This window comes from Mizuhopecten yessoensis, unplaced genomic scaffold (genome assembly GCF_002113885.1).
Source record: "Mizuhopecten yessoensis strain PY_sf001 unplaced genomic scaffold, ASM211388v2 scaffold10913, whole genome shotgun sequence".
Lineage (NCBI taxonomy): Eukaryota > Metazoa > Mollusca > Bivalvia > Pectinida > Pectinidae > Mizuhopecten > Mizuhopecten yessoensis.
In genome coordinates this window covers 135957-161684 of record NW_018408784.1, presented here as the reverse complement: position 1 = coordinate 161684, position 25728 = coordinate 135957, and the positions used below count along the sequence as shown (strand labels likewise).

At 38.3% G+C, this 25728-nt stretch overlaps 2 protein-coding genes across 2 annotated transcripts in view; one reads left to right on the top strand and one right to left on the bottom strand.

Annotated features, from left to right (window-relative positions):
- The window catches only part of LOC110463504 (symplekin-like), a 31313-nt gene extending 20353 nt beyond the window's left edge, over positions 1-10960 (top strand). Inside the window, exons 23-33 of the mRNA XM_021518142.1 lie at positions 130-223; positions 1413-1482; positions 1929-2037; positions 2509-2609; positions 3022-3109; positions 3909-4007; positions 4225-4412; positions 4924-5100; positions 7429-7827; positions 8673-8819; positions 9336-10960. Coding sequence (XP_021373817.1) covers positions 130-223; positions 1413-1482; positions 1929-2037; positions 2509-2609; positions 3022-3109; positions 3909-4007; positions 4225-4412; positions 4924-5100; positions 7429-7827; positions 8673-8819; positions 9336-9542 — 1679 coding nt within the window. The 3' untranslated portion in view covers positions 9543-10960. The remainder of the gene's footprint in view (positions 1-129; positions 224-1412; positions 1483-1928; positions 2038-2508; positions 2610-3021; positions 3110-3908; positions 4008-4224; positions 4413-4923; positions 5101-7428; positions 7828-8672; positions 8820-9335) is intronic.
- Positions 10961-16516: 5556 nt separating this feature from the next.
- LOC110463516 overlaps positions 16517-25728 on the bottom strand; it is a 21313-nt gene continuing 12101 nt past the window's right edge. The window contains exons 3-4 of the mRNA XM_021518157.1: positions 21060-21144; positions 16517-17538 (exon numbers count right to left, since the gene is read on the bottom strand). Of these exons, the coding sequence (XP_021373832.1) occupies positions 17293-17538; positions 21060-21144 (331 nt within the window). The 3' untranslated portion in view covers positions 16517-17292. The remainder of the gene's footprint in view (positions 17539-21059; positions 21145-25728) is intronic.

Sequence of the window (25728 nt, the reverse complement as noted above, 5' to 3'; positions counted from 1 at the left end):
GGGGGGGGGCACCCTACACAGGCACCCTCAACAAAATAATTGATTGTGATGTTACCGTAATAGTTGGTTTCTCATTTTAATCATATTTTTCGTCTCTTTGTTTAACTTGGTGTTCTTGTCTGTCTGAAGGTGATCTGCCACAGTCCTGGATTGAGGACATCATTAAGATGTGTCTGTACCTGTACCTAGGTCTGCTGCCTAGCAACCATAAGTTGATCCAGGAGTAAGTATTTCACTGTTGGTAATTTAACCAATTCATTTTCCTCATTTGAATTTCGGATTGTTATCAGAAAGGAATAGTTTCATTTCTATACAATATCATTTTAATACTTACTAAAATTTAATTAGTAATAAAAACTAACTTCACTATCTTTAAAGCTGCCTTTATCCCATTATGCCATCATATGTTGGCAAACTTTCCCCAATAGCTAACATATAAACGGTCCGAATAGGTCGGTTTAGAATTCTTCACTTTTGCTCAACTTTTTTCGTCTCCGATTCCCTGTTGCATGGTGAGAACTGAAAAATGTCTCGGAGACATGAATGCCCTGCTCCTATGTATTGACATTGTTCAACAGAATTCTGTATATAATAATGCTGATCTTGGCCTTGACCTTTTAACCCTGAAGCACCAACTCGTTCAAAGTATTTTCATGCTTAAGTTTGATCAAAATCCATCAAAGAAGTTAAGACGCTTGAGTGATGTTATTGTAACATCAAAGAAGTTAAGATGCTTGAGTGATGTGATCGTTACATCAAAGAACTTAAGATGCTTGAGGGATGCGATTGTTACATCAAAGAACTTAAGATGCTTGAGTGATATGATTGTTACATCAAAGAACTTAAGATGCTTGAGTTATGTGATTGTTACATCAAAGAAGTTTTGATACTTGAGTGATGTAATTGTTACATCAAAGAAGTTAAGATGCTTTAGTGATGTAATTGTTACATCGAAGAAGTGAAGATACTTGAGTGATGTAATTGTTACATCAAAGAAGTTAAGATACTTGATCGTGATGTAATTGTTTCATCAAAGAACTTAAGATGCTTGAGTGATGTGATTGTTACATCAAAGAACTTAAGATGCTTGAGTGATGTGATTGTTACATCAAAGAAGTTAAGATACTTGAGTGATGTAATTGTTACATCAAAGAAGTTAAGATACTTGAGTGATGTAATTTTAACATCAACAAAGTTAAGATACTTGAGTGATGTAATTGTTACATCAATGAAGTTAAGATACTTGAGTGATGTAATTGAATGATGAATCGGGACAGAACAAAACGCTAAGTGACAGGACACAACAGTACATTAGTAAAACTAAATACTCCTCTCTAAACTGAACTGAGGAATGAACCAAAGATCAATAGTACCCACCATATCTAACAAAGAAAACTTGCTGATGGTTTCAGGTTAGCTGTTGTGTATACATCTGCCACAGCTGACATTAAGAGGACAATTCTTCGTGTGCTAGAAAACCCGGTAAGAACAACTTATCATTGTACATTTTAAATATCTTCACAGAGTTTTAAAAATGTAGTCATACATAGAGAAGTATCTAAATAGAATTATCATGATTTGGTCTCGGACACAAAATTATTTTGAATCGGTTTGCATCTTTCTCAAAATCATAGTTATTTAGGTAATATTCCTCATACAGACTGACAATATTTTGTTTAAATTATTTATGAAAACTATTTCAGAAGTATTCAGAATAAGATTTCATTGTATTTCATAAGTAATAAAAACCTCATTGCTGTGGACGTATAGCTTTTGATTAAATAAGTTTTTTTAATAACACAAAATCATTTAAAGTGTGAGTTACCTAACGCTTTTAATGACCTAATTATCCCCCCTCCCACACCACACACCAGGGAAGGATGTTTAGTTGTGTCGCTGTGTTTAACCTCTGTGCTTGCTGGTTGTAGGTGAAGGGTATGGGGATGCAGTCCCCAGAACTCCTATTGCTGGTTGAGAACTGTCCGAAGGGGGCGGAGACCCTGGTGACCAGGGTCATTCACATCCTCACAGACAAAGGTAGGAGGTTAACCATCATTATCCTGGCAGAGGTCACGATTCTTGTCCAAAATATTTCAGATTGTGAGACTAATTCATTTCATTGCCAAACGTTTTTGTACTTTTACCAAGTTAAGTCATTACTCGGTCACAATCTGTTTTGAGTATGTCTGGCTTCACATTTAGGCAGAGAGGTCCAGAAAGAATAACCTAGCAATTGATGATATCTTAAACGGTTACAGAGAAGATATAGAAGGAGAAATGATTTCTTGTGAGAAGAATCTATACAGATGTGAAGTCAGTTGTTCAAAATATTTGGTTTCATTATCACTGCAGTGATGTTAAGCAAGGTAACCTTTTTATACATTAGTATGATAATTCAAATCCAACAGAGTACCTGTCACTGACTGAATGTTGCTTAGAAAATAACTGTGTTACTTCACTGTCAATTCCGTTTGCTATAGACCTACATTTGTGTTGATTCTTTGACAGCTGCCCCGTCACAGGAGCTTGTAGAAAGGGTACGAGACCTGTACCACAAACGTGTGCCTGATGTCCGCTTCCTCATTCCAGTACTGACAGGGCTGCACAAGGTAAAAATAACGTCAGATGGCAACTGAAAAAATTAGCCAGTACTGAGACAATTTTACAACCTAAACTAACATCAGGGTTGGACAACCTGGAAGTTTTTAGCAACACCCTTTTTTTGTCAGGAACAGTCATGTTACCTGTTTGAGTGGATGCTCAGTGTCTTAATTAGATGCCTGTTGTTTACCCGAGGGGTATTGTATAAGTTACATGTTGTGAGGGTTCTGTTTTGGCTGTATTCATGGTCTCAAAACAACCCAGAAATTCTGAACTCATGGAAATGTGAAAAAAAAGCATTTAGTAAGTGGTGAAGTGTGAAATATATAAATGAATCTGGTCGAAGTCTTTTCCTGTTAAATTAAAATGTTAATTTGATGACTGTCACTTTATTTGACTATATTTTCGTGCATATTACAGAGAGAAGTAATACTGGCCCTGCCCAAGCTCATTAAACTGAACCCAGTGGTGGTGAAGGAAGTGTTCAACAGACTTCTGGGAGGCCATGGTAAGTGTCTTAATGGGGGTCAAAGAAGTGTTCAACGGACTTCTGGGAGGCCATGGTAAGGGTCTTAATGGGGGTCAAAGAAGTGTTCAACATACTTCTGAGAGGCCATGGTAAGTGTCTTGATGGGGGTCAAAGAAGTGTTCAACAGCCTTCTGAGAGGCCATGGTAAGTGTCTTAATGGGGGTCAAAGAAGTGTTCAACGGACTTCTGGGAGGCCATGGTAAGTGTCTTAATGGGGGTACAAGTGTTCAACAGTCTTCTGGGAGGCCAATGTAAGTGTCTTAATGGAGGTTAATGAAGTGTTCAATAGACTTCTGGGAGGCCACGGTAAGTGTCTTAATGGGGGTACAAGTGTTCAACAGTCTTCTGGGAAGCCATGGTAAGTATCTTAATGAAGGTTAATGAAGTGTTCAACAGAATTCTGGGAGGCCATGGTAAGTAGCTTGGTGGTGGTTAAAGAACATATTTTTAGGAGGCCACTTCTGGGAGATTTTGGTTAGTAATCCAAATTTATTTATATAAAGTTACTAAGTCTCAAATTACTGCTGCCAGAATCACAAATCTTTGTTTCCTGGCTAATACTATGAAATTTGTACTCGAGTGTTCCCTTTTATCAAACAATGACATGTTTATCTATGTTGACTATGGAGGACACTAGGTAGGGGACATAGAATGTTTTACAATACTTACCTGATAATTACCACGTTCATGTTGGCTATGGAGGACACTAGGTAGGGGACATAGAATGTTTTACAATACTTACCTGATAATTACCACGTTCATGTTGGCTATATTTCAGGTGAAACCAGCTTCTCGTCGCCCCTCACACCGGCCGAGCTGTTGATCTCCCTCCACAATATTGACCCCAATAAGTGTGACATGAAGACCATCATCAAAGGTAAGAGGTCATATCAAGGTCTTGTGTTTTGGATTCAACTTTCAGCATATTTTATTGAGTGATTTTATGAATATGAATTCTAGCATGTTCTTTTGATACATTTCTGAATTGTTTTTGAGTTTTTGATGTAGATCATTATAGATTTTTAAATATTAATTGCCCTTGTTTGAGGGAGACATGACTTTTTGTTTACCAGATGTTATATTTCTGTTGTCAGCCACTAACCTGTGTTTCTCTGAGAAGAACGTATACACACAGGAGGCTCTGGCAGTGGTGATGAAGTCCCTGATGGAACAGGCGCCCCTCCCCACACTCTTCATGAGGACAGTGCTGCAGTCCCTGTCCATGTATCCCCGTCTCCTTGGCTTTGTACTCAACATTCTACAGAGACTGATTACCAAACAGGTATAGATACAGGTTTATCATCGATGAACTCGTTTTCAGGGCAATGTCGTCTTCCGTTTTATATATTTTTCACATTTTTTAGGAAATCTTTAATCTTAAAAGGGACATTGAAACACCCATCAATACAACAAAATAAAATTGTTTGTGTCTTGAATACTTCTAAATATAGATTATTCACTGTCCTTGACCTTCAATATGTTTTTGTGATCACTATGGGCATGTGAACACTGGATGACTATACAATGGTAAAATTTGCTGCTTTGCATATTACACACTGTTGCACTGTAGTCAAAGGTTTTGGCACTGTTAAACAAATAATAATAGCCACTTTCAAAAATATATTCTTGTTTTCATTGATGACCTTGAGTAGATTTTTTATTTTCAAAAAGTTCATGTAGTTTGTATGTAAGGATACCACAAACAAATGTCTGTTAATGTTAAAAGTTCTATGAACTTAATCTCAAATTGTGACCTTAAAGTCTAACCTTTATTTGACCTTGACCTTATAAAGGTGTGGAAACAGAAACGTGTGTGGGAAGGCTTCATCAAGTGTTGTCAGAGGACAAAGCCCCAGTCGTTCCAGGTCCTGCTACAGCTGCCGTCCCTCCAGTTAAAGAGTGTGTTCGAGAGCTGTCCTGAGCTACGGGAACCTCTGCTCAACCATGTCAAGTCCTTCACAGAACACCAGGTATAGCATTAGGCTACTGGAGATCTAATATTCAGAATGACATTCATTAGTTTGGTATGCTTAGTTTGTTTTGACCACAAACAGTAATTGAAAACTTCATAAGCAAGCTTTTATAAAAGCCATTTTCCTTTGTCAAGCAAAGAATGCAAATGACCGGTTTCTTGACTCTAAACCGCTGAAAATAACTCCATGAATTAAACCACTATGTGACGAAACAGTTAATTCAGCTGTCAGAAAATATAGAGCCATTTTGCCATGTAGCACTCAAATACTGCAGGCAAACAGAGGGATAGGTGATGTGTTTACAGAGGGACAGGTAATGTGTTTACAGAGGGATAGGTAATCTGTTTACAGAGGGATGGGTAATGTGTTTACAGAGGGATAGGTAATGTGTTTAGGGATAGGTAATGTGTTTACAGAGGGACAGGTAATGTGTTTACAGAGGGATAGGCAATGTGTTTACAGAGGGATAGGTAATGTGTTTACAGAGGGATAGGTAATGCGTTTACAGAGGGACAGGTAATGTGTTTTAAGAGGGACAGGTAATGTGTTTAGGGATAGGTAATGTGTTTACAGAGGGATAGGTAATGTGTTTACAGAGGGATAGGTAATGTGTTTACAGAGGGATAGGTAATGTGTTTACAGAGGGATAGGTAATGTGTTTACAGAGGGATAGGTAATGTGTTTACAGAGGGATAGGTAATGTGTTTACAGAGGGATAGGTAATGTGTTTACAGAGGGATAGGTAATGTGTTTACAGAGGGATAGGTAATGTGTTTACAGAGGGATAGGTAATGTGTTTACAGAGGGATAGGTAATGTGTTTACAGAGGGATAGGTAATGTGTTTACAGAGGGATAGGTAATGTGTTTACAGAGGGATAGGTAATGTGTTTACAGAGGGATAGGTAATGTGTTTACAGAGGGATAGGTAATGTGTTTACAGAGGGATAGGTAATGTGTTTACAGAGGGATAGGTAATGTGTTTACAGAGGGATAGGTAATGTGTTTACAGAGGGATAGGTAATGTGTTTACAGAGGGATAGGTAATGTGTTTACAGAGGGATAGGTAATGTGTTTACAGAGGGATAGGTAATGTGTTTACAGAGGGATAGGTAATGTGTTTACAGAGGGATAGGTAATGTGTTTACAGAGGGATAGGTAATGTGTTTACAGAGGGATAGGTAATGTGTTTACAGAGGGATAGGTAATGTGTTTACAGAGGGATAGGTAATGTGTTTACAGAGGGATAGGTAATGTGTTTACAGAGGGATAGGTAATGTGTTTACAGAGGGATAGGTAATGTGTTTACAGAGGGATAGGTAATGTGTTTTAAGAGGGACAGGTAATGTGTTTACAGAGGGACAAGTAATGTGTTTAGGGATAGGTAATGTGTTTACAGAGGGATAGGTAATGTGTTTACAGAGGGAAAGGTAATGTGTTTACAGAGGGATAGGTAATGTGTTTACAGAGGGATAGGTAATAGGTTTACAGAGGACAAGTAATGTGTTTACAGAGGGATAGGTAATGTATTTACAGAGGGATAGGTAATGTGTTTACAGAGGGATAGGTAATGTGTTAACTGAGGGATAGGTAATGTGTTTACAGAGGGATAGGTAATGTGTTTACAGAGGGACAGGTAATGTGTTTTAAGAGGGACAGGTAATGTGTTTACAGAGGGATAGGTAATGTGTTTAGGGATAGGTAATGTGTTTACAGAGGGATAGGTAATGTGTTTACAGAGGGATAGGTAATGTGTTTACAGAGGGATAGGTAATGTGTTTACAGAGGGAAAGGTAATGTGTTTACAGAGGGACAGGTAATGTGTTTACAGAGGGACAGGTAATGTGTTTACAGAGGGAACGGTAATGTGTTTACAGAGGGATAGGTAATGTGTGTTTACAGAGGGACAAGTAATGTGTTTACAGAGGGATAGGTAATGTGTTTACATACAGAGGGATAGGTAATGTGTTTACAAAGGGATAGGTAATGTGTTTACAAAGGGACAAGTAATGTGTTTACAGAGGGATAGGTAATGTGTTTACAGAGGGATAGGTAATGTGTTTACCTGAAAATAAGTTTGCATTTAATGGTGATCTTTTTATTTATAACAACATTTTCATGGTCTCAAAGTTTAGTGGAATCCCATTAGTCTGTATAAACGTTGAACTAAATAATGTCACTAAAATGTGTTAAAAGGAGATCAAATGACTGGTCTAACTGTCAAATCCCTTCTGTTGTTAGGAAACTTGTCATGATTGTGTAGATTCTCTATTTAGTTATCAACACATTGCATATGGATTTATTGGTTGATTTTCTGTACACCCCAGATTACACATATACCCAAGGCAATCATGGCTGTCCTGGAGAAGGACCCTCTAGAGGAACAACAGAAACAGGCACAGAAGGAAAACATGGAGGCTGAGGCCAGGAGAATCGCTGAGGCCAAAAGTATCACAGGTCCGCCTGAGGTCTTGGTACAGGTCAGACAGGAGCCGATGGAAACGCAGGTTATACAGACAGTGGGTACAGTGTCACATGAGCAGCAGGCTGCAGAAAAGGCCAAACAGGAAGCTGAAAGAAGGAAGGCAGAGCAAGCTAAACAGGAGGCAGAGGAGAGAGAAAGGGAGGAACGGGCTAAGAAGGCTGCGAAGGAGAAAGCTGAGGCAGAGGAGAAGGCAAGAATTGAGGCAGAACAGAAGGCAGAGAGGCAACGGCTGGAAGCAGTGGTAAGTGGCTGTTACATTGTGGGAAGGAGTTTTCTGGTAGGGGTGATGTAGTTCTCTTACCTCATATGGTTTCCAATATCTTTAAACCTCTCATTTCCTATTTTGTTCAAAGTGAAATTTGAAATAATATTAACAAAAGGCTAGTCATTCTTTCTGTAAGAGGACTAAGTCTTCAAATGACATTTTTATGCAAGTTTTTGATATTTTGACGAGATGGGTTGCAAAATTATGAAAATTTGTCAAATATTTCTTTTTTATTTCGAAAATTGGGAAACTAAGTTTAGACGGAGAGACTAAGAGGTCAAGGGTACAGAGAGACAAGAGAGGGTGTGTGTGGTTGTGGGGCTGCCTCTGATAGGGAGTTGATCATTGTGACGAGGTCTAGGGCTAAGAGAGGGTAGATAGGGGTAATAAAAGTAGGTTAAAGGGTCAACTTCTGTAAAGAAGTTGGAGCTGCGGCATAGAGAAGGTGTTTGAATTGAAAACAAGGTGCACAGTGGTAAATGTGTGTGCACAGTGGTAAATGTGCAAGGCTTAAACTAAAATCAAAGGAACAAGATACTGTTTGATTGGGTACAAGATACTAATTCAATTAGGAACTGAATGAGAATTTAATTGAGCATCTGGTTAAAATATGACCAATGTAATAAATAGAGAGTAATTGCTTTAGAAAAAGATTGATGCCAAAATGACAGTACACTGAAGCACCGGTACATATAAGTAGGGGTACATATACTTTCTCTGGTCCTCGAGAAACTCCAAATGACGAGCAAGTAACTTAAGACTACAGAATAGATATCTTCAAAATCTGATACTGATTTCTGTTGTGACTTCCGTTAAACCAGAGAGCTGCGGAAGCCGAGAAGATGGTTGCCAGAGCCTTGGCTGAAGAAGAGATGATTGACGAGGACCCAGATTCGCCTGAAAACGCCCTGGCCATTGCGGAGGACGAACCCATGGATGTGTCTCAGACGTCGGAGTCGGCTGAGCAGGTTAGTAAACGATGGTATTAATGTGATCACATTCTAATACACACAGCTTATGCTTTATATCCATTAGCTTGGAAATTGTCTTTTTAACAACCCTATCAAAAATATTACAGGATTTGAAGTTAAGAATGTAACTTAAAAGTATTTCTTTAATTGCTCCTGAACTATCCTTCAAAACACATAAAGACACTTCACAGGAAAATTAAAATGTATGTACCCCTAAAAAAATCAGTTTCTGTATCCGCATTGTTAAGTCATGCAGATGTTTACAGTTGTTTTGCTATACATTTACAGCATAATGGATTATCATGAAAGTTAAGATTGTATATAAAATAACTTCCATAGACATAATGATATAACTACATAGAGTGTTGTTTCAGGTAATTTTACCCTTTTGAACACGTACTAGTATATGAACCCAAAGTACAGCCCTACAGCATGTATTTAACATATTCTCTACCTTATTTTGACCTCAGTAAGCTTATTTACATTTTTTGCACTCAATGTTTTGTTTTATAGTCGCAGGATACGGAGGAGGAGGAAAAAGCTGCTGAGGAAATAGAGGAAGGGGAGGCAGTGGATGAGGAGGAGGAGGAGGAAGAGGAGGTCAAGGTCACCAAGCCAAGAACTGCTCGCCGTGGAAGAGTAAAAGCATCATCCTCACGGTCGTCGGCGGCCAAGTCAGCCCCACCACCAACCAGGAAAAGTTCTAGGACAAAGAGATAAACAAGGAGAATGTTTTTGGTTAGGTTACATTGTGAAGTGAGTGAGAAAAGTACTCTGAAAGTGACCTTTAATATTAGTTCAAAGAAAGGAATGAAGCCCCATAAAATCTTCCTTCCGCACAGCATAGACTTCTAACATTGACTTTGGAAGGCAAGGAAATAGCTCATCTCCAAGAAAAAGTAGAATACTGACATTTTCTGAAAGACATGATTTTGAAAGTCCTAAAATATCCACGTGGAAATATTGGATGAAGGTGTTTTATGATAAACAGAGGATGAAAGTACAAAACCTTTCAAGGATATACAGTAACCGATGATTCCACATTTATCAAAGTGTTGTGTTATTGATATCATAATTCTGCCTAAATCTTGCATTGATTGAGATTCACCTGAACAGTTTTGTGTTTTTTTAGGTCACCTGAGACTTGTTTCAGTTCTCATTAATCATCTGCTCAGAAAATATAGAAGAGGTGTATGTTGCATCGTACGTGTCAAATTTAGTTTCAAATATTTTTCAGAATTTAATTATTGTTTTTGAAAATGAGTGTATTTTGTTTTACGTTTGAAGTAGATGAGATTATAGAAGATATTCCAGTATAGAGTGAATTTTAAGCTATGATTTGGATTGGGAACTTCCTTATCAAATCAATATTTTCCCAGTGTTCTTTGAAATGTCTCATTTTGTCCTCTTGAATATTCAGCGTAAAGTAAATTTAATCAGAGTACATGACATATTGTACAACAACAACAACAAAAACAACAACAAGAAAAAGAGAAAAAAATAGAACTCTAGCTGTAAACATTGGTACTCATAGGATTTGTTTTCAAGTTTCAGAGTTGATGCATCTTAAAGGGAAAACAGTTTAACAATGAAAAGAATTAATCAGTTTTAGTCAAGATAATGGCAGATGAGGGGTAGTATTCAAAATTGACTGAAAGAACCTATCATGAAATTTCTTACCTTGTCAGTATTGATATTGATATTGGTTTAGTGATTAACGTTATTTGAGGGTAACAAAACATATCCTTGTTAATTAACGGAGGTGTTGTCTGAAGTTAGCCAGTGAAATATTCAAGTTGTGCTGCAAGTCATAAATGCATTTCTAGCGATTAACCCAGTGTGTTTATAATGTACATGGATTATGGCTTCAAATGTAGCCATGACCCTCAGGTTTTAACATACAAATCAAGGTGGAGTTACTCTCAAGTGTGATCTTTATATCATTATAGTCGAATCACCATTTTCATCATAAACTTCATTGCTTGGTCTGTGTACATGTTTCATGAGAGGAGATATTTTTATGTGCTGTTGATCCGAAACATTGATGATCTGTTTTGTATACTTGTAAAGTGCTGTTGGCATGTATGTGAGAAGATCACATCGAGATGTTGTCAATAAACGTTTCCATTGTAAACTCTTGTATTTTTCTGGTCTTTGTTGTGTAACATGAAATATTTAGCGGTTCATTCTTAACAATGAAACCATTTCACGGAAACAAACTTTCAAGGTTTGTTAGAATAGCACACAATTTTAGATGATTGAATTCGTTTTTTCTTTCAGTATAAATTAGGGTCTGGTTTTGATTCTATGACTACAATAACAAACAAACAACAGTTATATGTAAGTCAATGAGAAATTTTATTTAACATATCATGTATAAAAATAGGAGTATTTTAGCAAATTACATAAAAGTAAAACTTCAAAAATGCATCTGTGCACCAGAATTGTACAGATAATTTTAAACGACAACATTTTAATTGTTTGTTACTAGATAATCTTACTGGTAATAAATTGTCTTGTATATAATATAATTATTGTACAGGAATGATTAATATGCTATACATGTATTACACAGAGGTATTACACAGACAATCATCTGTGTTTTTCCAAATCATCTGGTTGATAATAAAAAATATTTATTTGTAATATCTACTTATAGATATATCAAAGACTCTGTTTATCGAATAGTCATTTATTGGTCCCATGAAAATGTATTCATCTACAAATTTATCCCAAGTCAGCACTCCTATCCCTAACATAAACTCCCTGCCCTGTTTCTGGTCCGAGCCTCCCAACACTTCACCATAATTAACTGACTTACTCGTACTTTCTTTGGCTGCTTTTTAGATTTTCAGAAGGCTCTTTACATCAGTCAAATTTTCCAAAATTATTTAACCATCGGCTATTATTCGGTAAAATACGGTATGTACCAGTATTCAAACACTAGCGCCCCTTTCGCTTATCCAGTTTGATCAGTTTGTCTGTCTTTCAATGTAACCTTTTCGGGTATAAATCCTGGCGGATCTGCAAATGTTTGTGCAGATCTTACAAGACTTTGTCAAGGCTTGCCTGAAAACAGCATTAGATTACTAGGTCTGATCTTATTTCATAAACGAACAACTCGGGTCCAACTGGTTCAATCATTTGGATCCCGGTAAACGAATGCAGCCCAATATTGTTCTCAGAAAGGTTTTCCCTGGCTCCCAACTACATTGACATAAAGAGGTTTGTGAAGAGTAAATCTGGTATGAGGTATTCATGTAAAGGTTTCTTGATTGATGGTTTACGTACATGGACAGGTAACAAAATATATAGAGAAAATTTAATGTCCTTTATTGATCAATTCAACATGGATCATTAACCCTTTCACCCCTATGTAACTAATTTAGTAAACTCTACCATGCATTGATCTGGATAAGTCCATTATGGTCTACAGTGGTGAAAAACACTGCCAACAGTTTTACCAAAGTTCCTTAACTTATTAAAGCAAATTCGCTAACCTTAAGTGTTTTCATAGGAAATCATTGCTAATACCCATTTTCCTTGGCTCATACTCAATAACTTTCCTTTGAATGCAATGTCATAAAAGATTCAATCTGATTAAAACCATATTTGGAAATCTTCTACAATACTCTGTGTATTATCGTAGTAGATTATACTTCCTGATTTTACAAATAATCAGACTGTAAAAAGTTGTCTACTGAAATCGAAACAGAGCTCAAAACTAACAGGAAACAACGAAAATATGCCACTTGATAGAAAGTTTTAAAAATAATTTTACATTCATGCACAAATTAAACTCATCAAAAGCTTACAGAATTACCCAGCTTGTTTGACAGATGTCATACTGGTTGGTGAAAGCACCAAATGTACAACTTGAGCAAATAAGGAAATGGAAGTAGAATATATAAATTGCATCACTTTAATACCTGGAAGGCTCATAAGGAAACCATTTTTTAATTAAAAAAACCTATTTCAAGGTCCTGATTCTACATAAAGATTTTATTATTGTGTAATTTTACATCATAAATGGTTAATATTCAGGCAAACTTCCTGTTTATTAATATTAAATTACAATGCAATTTCGACTGTATTGACTGAAAATTAATCGTTTTTGAATGCAGCCCTGGTTTATCTTCATCGCTAGCCAAGGGCTACGATACGGTATACCTACTCTTCTGAGAGATGACGACGTGGTTTATCAACAGAAACAAATAGCGACACACTGTAGTACATATCAGCACAATAACACAAACAATGAGCTTAGTTATTAAATATATCACAGATTTGCATAACTGATCATATGTTAATACATCTAGTTTACAATAAGTCTAGAGCATTCTCACTGAAATCTGGCAGTCACCTCCAGTTTCTTTTTTTTTCATGCTGTCTGTAATATCTGATTATCTAGGAAAACACATTGAAATTTTAAAAATTTCTTGGGGGGGGGGGGGGGAAACAACATGTCATTACCTGGTAAGTATCAACGAAAAATTGATCTGGTTTACTGATAATAATAATAATCTCAATTCATTATAGACAATTACACAATTATATTCAATCATTACAAACAAGTATCCATCAATCTCTAATCATTTAGAGCAGTTAAAAGAGCGCTCTGTCTAAACCAGACACACCAGGGACCACATAATTGGCTTGTTTGCTCGTTTGCAGAAAGTTCCATACTTCAGAGAGTCTCCTTGTTACACTGTGTCATTGTCAGAACCAATTTTTTTGAAAGGTGTAAGAAAGAAAAAATCAGATGGGTTAGAGATAGGTTTAGACAGAGTGTACTGTGTATGAATCTTGTATCATTATAAGCAATTTTATAATGAATGATGTTTTTAAATTTTCATCAAAATTGTACAGGTATCACTTTTGATATAGATAAGGAAAACTACCCATTTTCTTCGGCTCATACTCAATAACTTTCCTTTGAATGCAATGTCATAAAAGATTCAATCTAATTAAAACCAGATTTTAAATTTTCTATGATACTGTGTATTATCAAAGAAGATTATACTTGCTGATTTTACAAATAATCAGACTGTAAAAAGTTGTCAACTGAAATCGAAACAGAGCTCAAAACTTAAACAGGAAACAACGAAAATATGCCACTTGATAGAAAGTTTTAAAAATAATTTTACATTTATGCACAAATTAAACTCATCATAAGCTTATAGAATTAATCTGGCTTGTTTGACAGATGTCATACTGGTTGGTGAAAGCACCAAATGTACAACTTGAGCAAATAAGGAAATGGAAGTAGAATATATAAATTGCATCACTTTAATACCTGGAAGGCTCGTAAGGAAACATTCATCAAAATTGTACAGGTATCACTTTTGATATAGATGCCGGAGAGATTGGAATTTTAATTAAACTATTCCTTTCATGTCATATGAAAAACAAAATATAACACATTTATCTATCACTTGTTTTGACTAAAGCAAACAGGTAGCAAACTCATTAAAAATCACCATAAGAGCAGCTTGCCAAAAGACTAGTGGCAGACTGTTATTCATACTGAAAACACTTTTGCTCAAAAGGACAATTACTGGTATTGATGTAATTCATATTTTCATTTTTTTTCAATTGAAATGAGATGAAGACCAATGTAAAATGTAAGATTATTATTACATGTAACAGTTTTCTTAAAAATAAGTACTCAAATAATTTAGCATTAAAAGCAAGGTTATTACATACAGTAAACATAATTATATTAGTACACTCAAATTTTAGCTGAGTGAAGGGGTTAGAACATATAAGTGCATTCTTAAATTAGTGGAATCACTACCTAAATTATCAAATTAGTGAAACTTTCATTCTCTGCAATAGACTATAACATTTACGGTTTGTAAAGCTTCTGCATGCATGGGAACAAACCCTATAAAACGACGAGCAAGATAAATCAATTGATTACCTCAGAACATACTATACTTATCATGTAAGTTAATTGTTGCCATTTACTGTTTCGTAAAATATTGAACTTTATGGTTTGGATAGCCCATAGGTGTGTGTCAACCTCTGAAACCTCCAATGAGGGAGATCTCCCTCATTCCACATTTCAAATGAGGGAGAAAGTGTGTGAAAGGCCACTGAAACTGCTTTTCTCAAGTTATCGAAACCTTTTTATGTATCAAAATAACTCAAAAAAGTATTTATTTGATTCAGACACACCTGTTATGATCATTACACCCACCATGCAGTAACTAGGAGATCATTTGACCACAGGATGTAGATTTTGAGTTTGTGTGAGTTTGTACTTGAATAACGGAGTTTCCAGGGAGATTGGTAATTTTTGGTCAAAATAGGGAGGTTTCCACTTTGACATCATCTAACTTGCTAAAATTAAAATAGCGCTAAAATTGGTACGCTCACATAAGCATGTTTACAGGATATATTAACACAAAGTATAAATGTTATGGAAGGGAAAATATTGGAAGAATTTATTGCACAATTCACTCTAAAATGAATATTGCACACAGAGGCAGGAACTTGTCACTAAGTTTGTATTTTCAATAAGTAAACATTTCAGTATGGATGTTAATGTTCAAGAAGAGATATCAATCAACAAAAAACACATTTATCGATTATCTCACAATCAATCCACAAAAAACACATTCATCAATTATCTCACAATCAATCAACAAAAAACACATTTATCAATTATCTCACAATCAATCAACAAAAAACACATTCATCAATTATCTCACAATCAATCAACAAAAAACACATTTATCAATTATCTCACAATCAATCAACAAAAAACACATTCATCAATTATCTCACAATCAATCAACAAAAAACACATTTATCAATTATCTCACAATCAATCAACAAAAGTCACATTTATCAATTATCTCACAATTACTTTTAACACCTAATGTTTTCAGGATAAACCCCTTTCATATCTGGTAGATATACAACAATTAGTCTACTGCAGAAAATTGGGGGAATTCCTAGGACAGTTGTGTCGTACGAAATTCAGGTGTTTTACAACGAAAAAAAAGCTGTTGTAGAGCTTTAAGTCATGATATGCCCTACAACGGTGTCTGTTATGATCCAAACTACACATTTTGTATTGTACGACAGTTGTCTCCCTGATGTAGGTTGAGTGTACAAAGGGTGTGTAGCAATTGTCAGATTGTTTTACGACAACGACCATCACAAGACTGTTGTATGAAAATTGGTCTTGTAATATTCATAGGGTTGGGGTGATGGGAAGGGGGGTTCATACAACAGTCATAGGAACATGGCATGATTCGACTTGGACATATTTTCCCACGACAGCCATACAACACATTATCTAATGTGAACACTACTACACAGCTTTCTTGCATACTAGACCGAGATATCTGCATTTCCGGCGGTGCTGGAAAATTCTATCCGACCACCGGGTCTAAATCGCTTACATGCGCAGACTGGCGGGGGGAATAATAGTGAACTTTCGAAGTCACGCTATTGTTCATGACGTCATTTTATGACGTTTTTCGGTCAGTCAGGGTCATTGACGTCACTAACAATTGACATCAGGGCTTTATATGCAATTGAGAAATGTGCAGACATTTTACAACTTTACTAGAAGAGCAGCTGTTTTTACCCGTTTTAGGTAATAAGCAAGAAATAGAATCCATCCCTGATGTGAGGTTAGGATAAGGTTATTCAAACCCTCGGGATAAAATATTGCTCAGGTTTGAATAACCTTATCCATACCTCACATTAGGGATAGATTCTATTATTCTAATCCATCCCATCAGTACCTTCTGATATATAGCCCTGCTAAAATTTTATGATGAAACAAATTGTGAAAGTAATTTGGAACAGTTCTACTTCCATTTTGTTTTACCAAACAATTTAGCTACCAGATAAAACATAATCAATAGAATGTGTCTTCAATGATGTAATGAATGTTCAGCCTCCTGCACACATACACACATACACACTTACATTACACACATGGAGGCATTTCCTCAAATAAACCCTATTTTAAAACTAAACTAATGAATGTTTCAATTAATGGCACTCAAAATTGAAGGGAGATCATATTGTTGCTCTTGTCATTTCTTACCTTGTTTAGCAGAATTTTTCTTTACCTGTTTTCTAACTGTTCGTTTTTCAATCTCTCTTTGAATACAAAAAATCATTTATGCTTGAGAAACATATTTTTTTACATTTATACCCTGGGAGTGACGAACACAGTTTCAAATATCTTGCAAATTTGTGTTCAGTTAAAATCAAATCAGGAGGATGTAGCAGTCATTCCTTTCACAGTTAACCTCTTTATAATGCCAACCTCTTTCTAATGCCAAAATTCCACTGTTTAAAGAGTGGCAGTATAAGGGCATACATATCATATTTCATACAACTAATTAATTTCTGATATGTGGATATTCAAAAGTGAAATACAAATCATTTTAAAAATCAAACAACATTTATCAATACAATGTAGTAAAAACAAACCTCATTTCTATAATTTTTCATACTGTTCCTTCATAGAATTATGACTAAGTTCCACATCAAACATGACTGACCCTGTATCGTCGTCCACAGAAAGTTCGGAGTAGGACATTTTCTGAGGGTTGCTGTAGGAGAACTCCTGGTGACTTGGATGCTGTGATCCGGTTGTAAAAGAATGATTGACGGCTTTGTAGCTGAAGTGACCAGACAACAGACTTAGGAGAAAAAGTATGGCCGTCACTAACCAGCTGAACACCTACAGCAAATAATGATACAGAATCGTTTCCATTAAGGATTTAACAAGGAAATAACAATGAAATAACATCTGTTGGCAATTTTGCTGAAATGTAAATTCATAGATAGGCACATGAATTACAATTTGCGCGCGTTTCGGAGAATAGCACGTAATATTTGTCCTATAGGTACGTGAAGATCGTATTAGGGGGAGTAATTCGTGCGATTTGGTATTGACCAATGAGGTTGGAGCATGTGTGTGGGGTAGGACACGGGTGGTTGTTATTGTGTCATATTCTAGCTTCGGATGTAGATGGAAAGTACAAGTTTTAAATCTAAATTGAATTTAAATACATTTCATATGGAATGTTATGTACATGAATACATTGAGAATATATTGGAATCGTATTTATGTTTAATGTATAGAAACCCCAGCAGAACAAAAAACAAAAACCTGAAGCATAGACGGGCTGGTTCACCTCCTGCTTCCTAAAAGGAGTTCAGGTTGGGTGGCACGCTTGGTTTTTGTAGGTAAATACGATTCTCAATGAGAGGGAGAGATTGTGGATTGTGGAGTGAATTTGTCAAAATTGTATGGAAACGTCTTTATCGCATCAAATGCAATTATAATAAATGCCTGTTCTGTTGTTCCATCGGTATCAGATGGAGTATATTGAGGACTGATATCTATAAATTGGTAGCATGTATCTGTAGGTCAAGTCTACACCCTCTATCTATACTCCACAACCCTCTACCTATACTCCACAACCCTCTACCTATACACCACAACCGTCTACCTATACTCCACAACCCTCTATCTATACTCCACAACCTTCTACCTATACTTAACAACCCTCTACCTATCCTCCACAACCCTCTACCTATACACCACAACCGTCTACCTATCCTCCACAACCCTCTATCTATACTCCACAACCTTCTACCTATACTTAACAACCCTCTACCTATCCTCCACAACCCTCTACCTATACACCACAACCCTCTACCTATACTCCACAACCGTCTACCTATACTCCACAACCTTCTATCTATACTCCACAACCCTCTACCTATCCTCCACAACCCTCTACCTATACACCACAACCCTCTACCTATACTCCACAACCCTCTACCTATTACTCCACAACCCTCTATCTATACTCCACACCCGTCTACCTATACTCCACAACCCTCTATCTATACTACACAACCATCTACCTATACTCCACAACCCTCTTATCTATAATCCACAACCCTCTATCTATACTCTACAACCCTCTTTCTATACTCCACAACCGTCTATCTATACCCCTCAACCCTCTACCTATATTCAACCCTCTATCTATACTCCACAACCCTCTCCCTATCCTCCACAACCCTCTACCTATACACCACAACCGTCTATCTATACTCCACAACCCTCTCCCTATCCTCCACAACCCTCTACCTATACACCACAACCGTCTACCTATCCTCCACAACCCTCTATCTATACTCCACAACGTCAATCTATACTCCTCAACCCTCTACCTATATTCAACCCTTCTATACTCCACAACCGTCTATCTATACTCCTCAACCCTCTTCCTATATTCAACCCTCTATCTATACTCCACAACCCTCTATCTATACTACACAACCATCTACCTATACTCCACAACCCTCTTATCTATACTACACAACCCTCTATCTATACTCCACAACCCTTTACCTATACTCCACAACCCTCTACCTATACTCCACATCCCTCTACCTATACTCCACAACCGTCTACCTATACTCCACAACCTTCTATCTATACTCCACAACCCTCTACCTATACTCCACAACCCTCTTATCTATACTCTACAACCCTCTATCTATACTCTACAACCCTCTATCTATACTCTACAACCCTCTTTCTATACTCCACAACCGTCTATCTATACTCCTCAACCCTCTACCTATATTCAACCCTCTATCTATACTCCACAACCCTCTACCTATACTCCACAACCGTCTATCTATACTCCACAACCCTTTATCTATACTCCACAACCGTCTATCTATACTCCACAACCCTCTACCTATACTCCACAACCCTCTATCTATACTCCACAACCGTCTATCTATACTCCACAACCCTCTACCTATACTCCACAACCCTCTATCTATACTCCACAACCCTCTACCTATACTCCACAACCCTCTACCTATACTCCACAACCCTCTTATCTATACTCTACAACCCTCTATCTATACTCTACAACCCTCTATCTATACTCCACAACCCTCTATCTATACTCCACAACCGTCTATCTATACTCCTCAACCCTCTACCTATATTCAACCCTCTACCTATACTCCACAACTGTCTACCTATACTCCACAACCCTCTACCTATATTCAATAACCCTCTACCTATACTCCACAACCCTCTACCTATACTCCACAACCCTCTTATCTATACTCCACAACCCTCTATGTATACTCTACAACCCTCTATCTATACTCCACAACCCTCTATCTATACTCCACAACGTCAATCTATACTCCTCAACCCTCTACCTATATTCAACCCTCTACCTATACTCCACAACTGTCTACCTATACTCCACAACCCTCTACCTATACTCAATAACCCTCTACCTATACTCCACAACCCTCTACCTATACTCCACAATCCTCTTATCCATACTCCACAACCCTCTATGTATACTCTACAACCCTCTATCTATACTCCACAACCCTCTATCTACACCCCACAACCCTCTATCTATACTCCACAACCCTCTATCTATAGTCCACAACGTCAATCTATACTCCTCAACCCTCTACCTACATTCAACCCTCTACCTATACTCCACAACTGTCTACCTATACTCCACAACCCTCTACCTATACTCAATAACCCTCTCCCTATACTCCACAACCCTCTACCTATACTCCACAACCGTCTATCTATACTCCACAACCCTCTATCTATACTCCACAACCCTCTATCTACACTCCACAACCCTCTATCTACACTCCACAACCCTCTTATCTACACTCCACAACCCTCTATCTATACTCCACAATCCTCTACCTATACTCCACAACCCTCTATCTATACTCCACAATAACATCAAACAGGACTTAAAGTATTATCTGTAGACCATGATAAAAAATCCAATTGATATTAAAGTAAGCTTCAATGCCTAAATATTTGCAAATGACCTCTGACCTGTTTTAATACACATATAACAGTGTTTGCTCAGTATCCTCAAGGATAGAGGATTCAAAGCTTTATAAAAATAGACTCACTTCATATCCAATGATTCTTATTTTGAAGGCCCAGTTGTCAGACGACTCAATTAGACCTTGTAATATATACCTTTAACATTGTACCATCAGACAACATGGCCTAGCCGCCTTTGGACAATAGTCTGAGAAGATTTTTTTATTTTTAATATACATGTAATAAACTAGAATTCTTTATAACAAAATCAGCCTGATTCTTGATACATTTGTATTTTAGGTTATACATGAATACTTATTCAGAATTAATTGTTTGAAACTCACCACAGCTACTGTTAGGAAAGTATGAAATTTATGTTTCCTATCAAATATATCCCAATTCCATGTCTGTGCCTCGGAGCAATTGTACCTGAAAAAATAAGAATGGGACTATTTACATATAGGCGTGCATATGCTTTAGAATATTTTTTGTAGAAGTGCACATTCACGTTCAACCATCCCTTTTATAGATTGTTGATCTTTATAAATTCCCTGGAAAGCATTCCTTGGCACCACTCCACTTTCGGTTAAATTGCAAAATGTTTGCACAAATGAGGCAGGCAATGGGTTCTGATCCCAAGTCGGGACATACCAAAGTCCTTAAAATCTTGTAGCTGTTACTCCCTGCTAAACTATTGGCCCTAAGGGTAAGTACAATGACTGGCTTTAACCTGTTATCAGTACAAATCAGTAAAAATTAAACCAGGTGGAACACTGTACTGGGTGCCTTCAGCATGAAATTTCAGTGAGTTAGCACTCTAAAGTCGGCATTAAACCCACTGTATCACAGGGGGGCAAATACGCCAACATACCTTCCTCCCGCACACATTACAAACATTAAATGAGGTAGCACTCTAAAGTCAATAAGATCAACTATATCACAGGGGGGCAAATACACCAACATACCTTCTCCCACACACATTACACACACAGCTCACGACACATCTGTTAATGACCCCAGCTGTCAATATGCCATTCAATAAATCATGAACTTTCTGGGTTAACACATTGAGGATTACCATTACTTGATTCCTTTGTTAAAAATGTGTTTGTTTCTGTGACAATTTGCTGTAATGTAGCATATCACAGTACAATTTGATCCATGTACAATATTCTTAAAGCTTTAAGGTGCATGATAGGTTTATTTTATTACATATACTATATAGACACATGTATATTCATATGGCCGTGGATGAAATCCGAAACATATCAGCAAGATTTATCACACATTTATTTGTGATAAACTTGGACTTTAGATTTCCCTTCTCTACCTACCCGCTAAGTACACCATACAAACATCATAAATTGGCTGTTATCAGCATGAAAAGTATGAAAACAAGTACTCCTGGATACACAGACACATTGACAGTGAATCTGACACACTCCTGGATACACGGACACATTGACAGTGACATTTGACACACTCCTGGATACATTGACAGTGACAGTGACATCTGACACACTCCTGCATACACGGACAGATTGACAGTGACATCTGACACACTCCTGGATACACAGACACATTGACAGTGACATCTGACACACTCCTGGATCCACGGACAGATTGACAGTGACATCTGACACACTCCTGGATATACTGACACACTCCTTGATACATGGACACATTGACAGTGACATTTGACACACTCCTGGATACACGGACAGATTGACAGTGACATCTGACACGCTCCTGGATACACAGACACATTGACAGTGACATCTGACACACTCCTGGATACACAGACACATTGACAGTGACATTTAACACACTCTTGGATACACAGACACATTGACAGTGACATCTGACACACTCCTGGATACACGGACAGATTGACAGTGACATCTGACACACTCCTGGATACACGGACACATTGACAGTGACATCTGACACACTCCTGGATACACGGACACATTGACAGTGACATCTGACACACTCCTGGATACACGGACACATTGACAGTGACATCTGACACACTCCTGGATACACGGACACATTGACAGTGACATCTGACACACTCCTGGATACACGGACACATTGACAGTGACATCTGACACACTCCTGGATACACGGACACATTGACAGTGACATCTGACACACTCCTGGATACACGGACACATTGACAGTGACATCTGACACACTCCTGGATACACGGACACATTGACAGTGACATCTGACACACTCCTGGATACACCGACACATTGACAGTGACATCTGACACACTCCTGGATACATGGACAGATTGACAGTGACATATGACACACTCCTGGATATACCGACACATTGACAGTGACATCTGACATACTCCTGGATACATGGACACATTGACATCTGACACACTCCTGTACACAGACAAATTGACAGTGACATCTGACACACTCCTGGATATACTGACACATTGACAGTGACATCTGACACACTCCTGGGTACACAGACACATTGACAGCGACATCTGACACACTCCTGGATACGAAGACACATTGACAGTGACATCTGCCACACTCCTGGATATACTGACACATTGACAGTGACATCTGACACACTCCTGTATACATGGACACATTGACAGTGACATATGACACACTCCTGGATACACCGACACATTGACAGTGACATCTGCCACACTCCTGGATACATGGACACAGTGACATATGACACACTCCTGGGTACACAGACACATTGACAGTGACATCTGACACACTCCTGGATACAAAGACACATTGACAGTGACATCTAACACACTCCTGGATACACTGACACATTGACAGTGACATTTGACACACAGTGACATCTGACACACTCCTGGATACATGGACACATTGACAGTGACATCTGACACACTCCTGGATACACAGACAGATTGACAGTGACATCTGACACACTCCTGGATATACTGACACATTGACATCTGACAAACTCCTGGATATACAGACACTTTGACAGTGACATCTGACACACTCCTGGATACACGGACACATTGACAGTGACATCTGACACACTCCTGGATACACGGACACATTGACAGTGACATCTGACACACTCCTGGATACACGGACACATTGACAGTGACATCTGACACACTCCTGGATACACGGACACATTGACAGTGACATCTGACACACTCCTGGATACACGGACACATTGACAGTGACATCTGACACACTCCTGGATACACGGACACATTGACAGTGACATCTGACACACTCCTGGATACACGGACACATTGACAGTGACATCTGACACACTCCTGGATACACGGACACATTGACAGTGACATCTGACACACTCCTGGATACACGGACACATTGACAGTGACATCTGACACACTCCTGGATACACAGACACATTGACAGTGACATCTGACACACTCCTGGATACACGGACACATTGACAGTGACATCTGACACACTCCTGGATACACGGACACATTGACAGTGACATCTGACACACTCCTGGATACACGGACACATTGACAGTGACATCTGACACACTCCTGGATACACGGACACATTGACAGTGACATCTGACACACTCCTGGATACACGGACACATTGACAGTGACATCTGACACACTCCTGGATACACGGACACATTGACAGTGACATCTGACACACTCCTGGATACACGGACACATTGACAGTGACATCTGACACACTCCTGGATACACGGACACATTGACAGTGACATCTGACACACTCCTGGATACACGGACACATTGACAGTGACATCTGACACACTCCTGGATACACGGACACATTGACAGTGACATCTGACACACTCCTGGATACACGGACACATTGACAGTGACATCTGACACACTCCTGGATACACGGACACATTGACAGTGACATCTGACACACTCCTGGATACACAGACAGATTGACAGTGACATCTGACACACTCCTGGATATACTGACACATTGACATCTGACAAACTCCTGGATATACAGACACTTTGACAGTGACATCTGACACACTCCTGGATACACGGACACTTTGACAGTGACATCTGACACACTCCTGGATACACGGACACATTGACAGTGACATCTGACACACTCCTGGATACACGGACACATTGACAGTGACATCTGACACACTCCTGGATACACTGACAGATTGACAGTGACATCTGACACACTCCTGGATACACCGACACATTGACAGTGACATCTGACACACTCCTGGATACATGGACAGATTGACAGTGACATATGACACACTCCTGGATATACTGACACATTGACAGTGACATCTGACATACTCCTGGATACATGGACACATTGACATCTGACACACTCCTGGATACACAGACAAATTGACAGTGACATCTGACACACTCCTGGATATACTGACACATTGACAGTGACATCTGACACACTCCTGGGTACACAGACACATTGACAGCGACATCTGACACACTCCTGGATACGAAGACACATTGACAGTGACATCTGCCACACTCCTGGATATACTGACACATTGACAGTGACATCTGACACACTCCTGTATACATGGACACATTGACAGTGACATATGACACACTCCTGGATACACCGACACATTGACAGTGACATCTGCCACACTCCTGGATACACGGACACATTGACATCTGACACACTCCTGGGTACACAGACACATTGACAGTGACATCTGACACACTCCTGGATACACAGACACATTGACAGTGACATCTGCCACACTCCTGGATACACGGACACATTGACATCTGACATATGACACACTCCTGGATACACCGACACATTGACAGTGACATCTGCCACACTCCTGGATACACAGACACAGTGACATATGACACACACCTGGGTACACAGACACATTGACAGTGACATCTGCCACACTCCTGGATACACAGACACATTGACAGTGACATATGACACACTCCTGGATACACCGACACATTGACAGTGACATCTGCCACACTCCTGGATACAC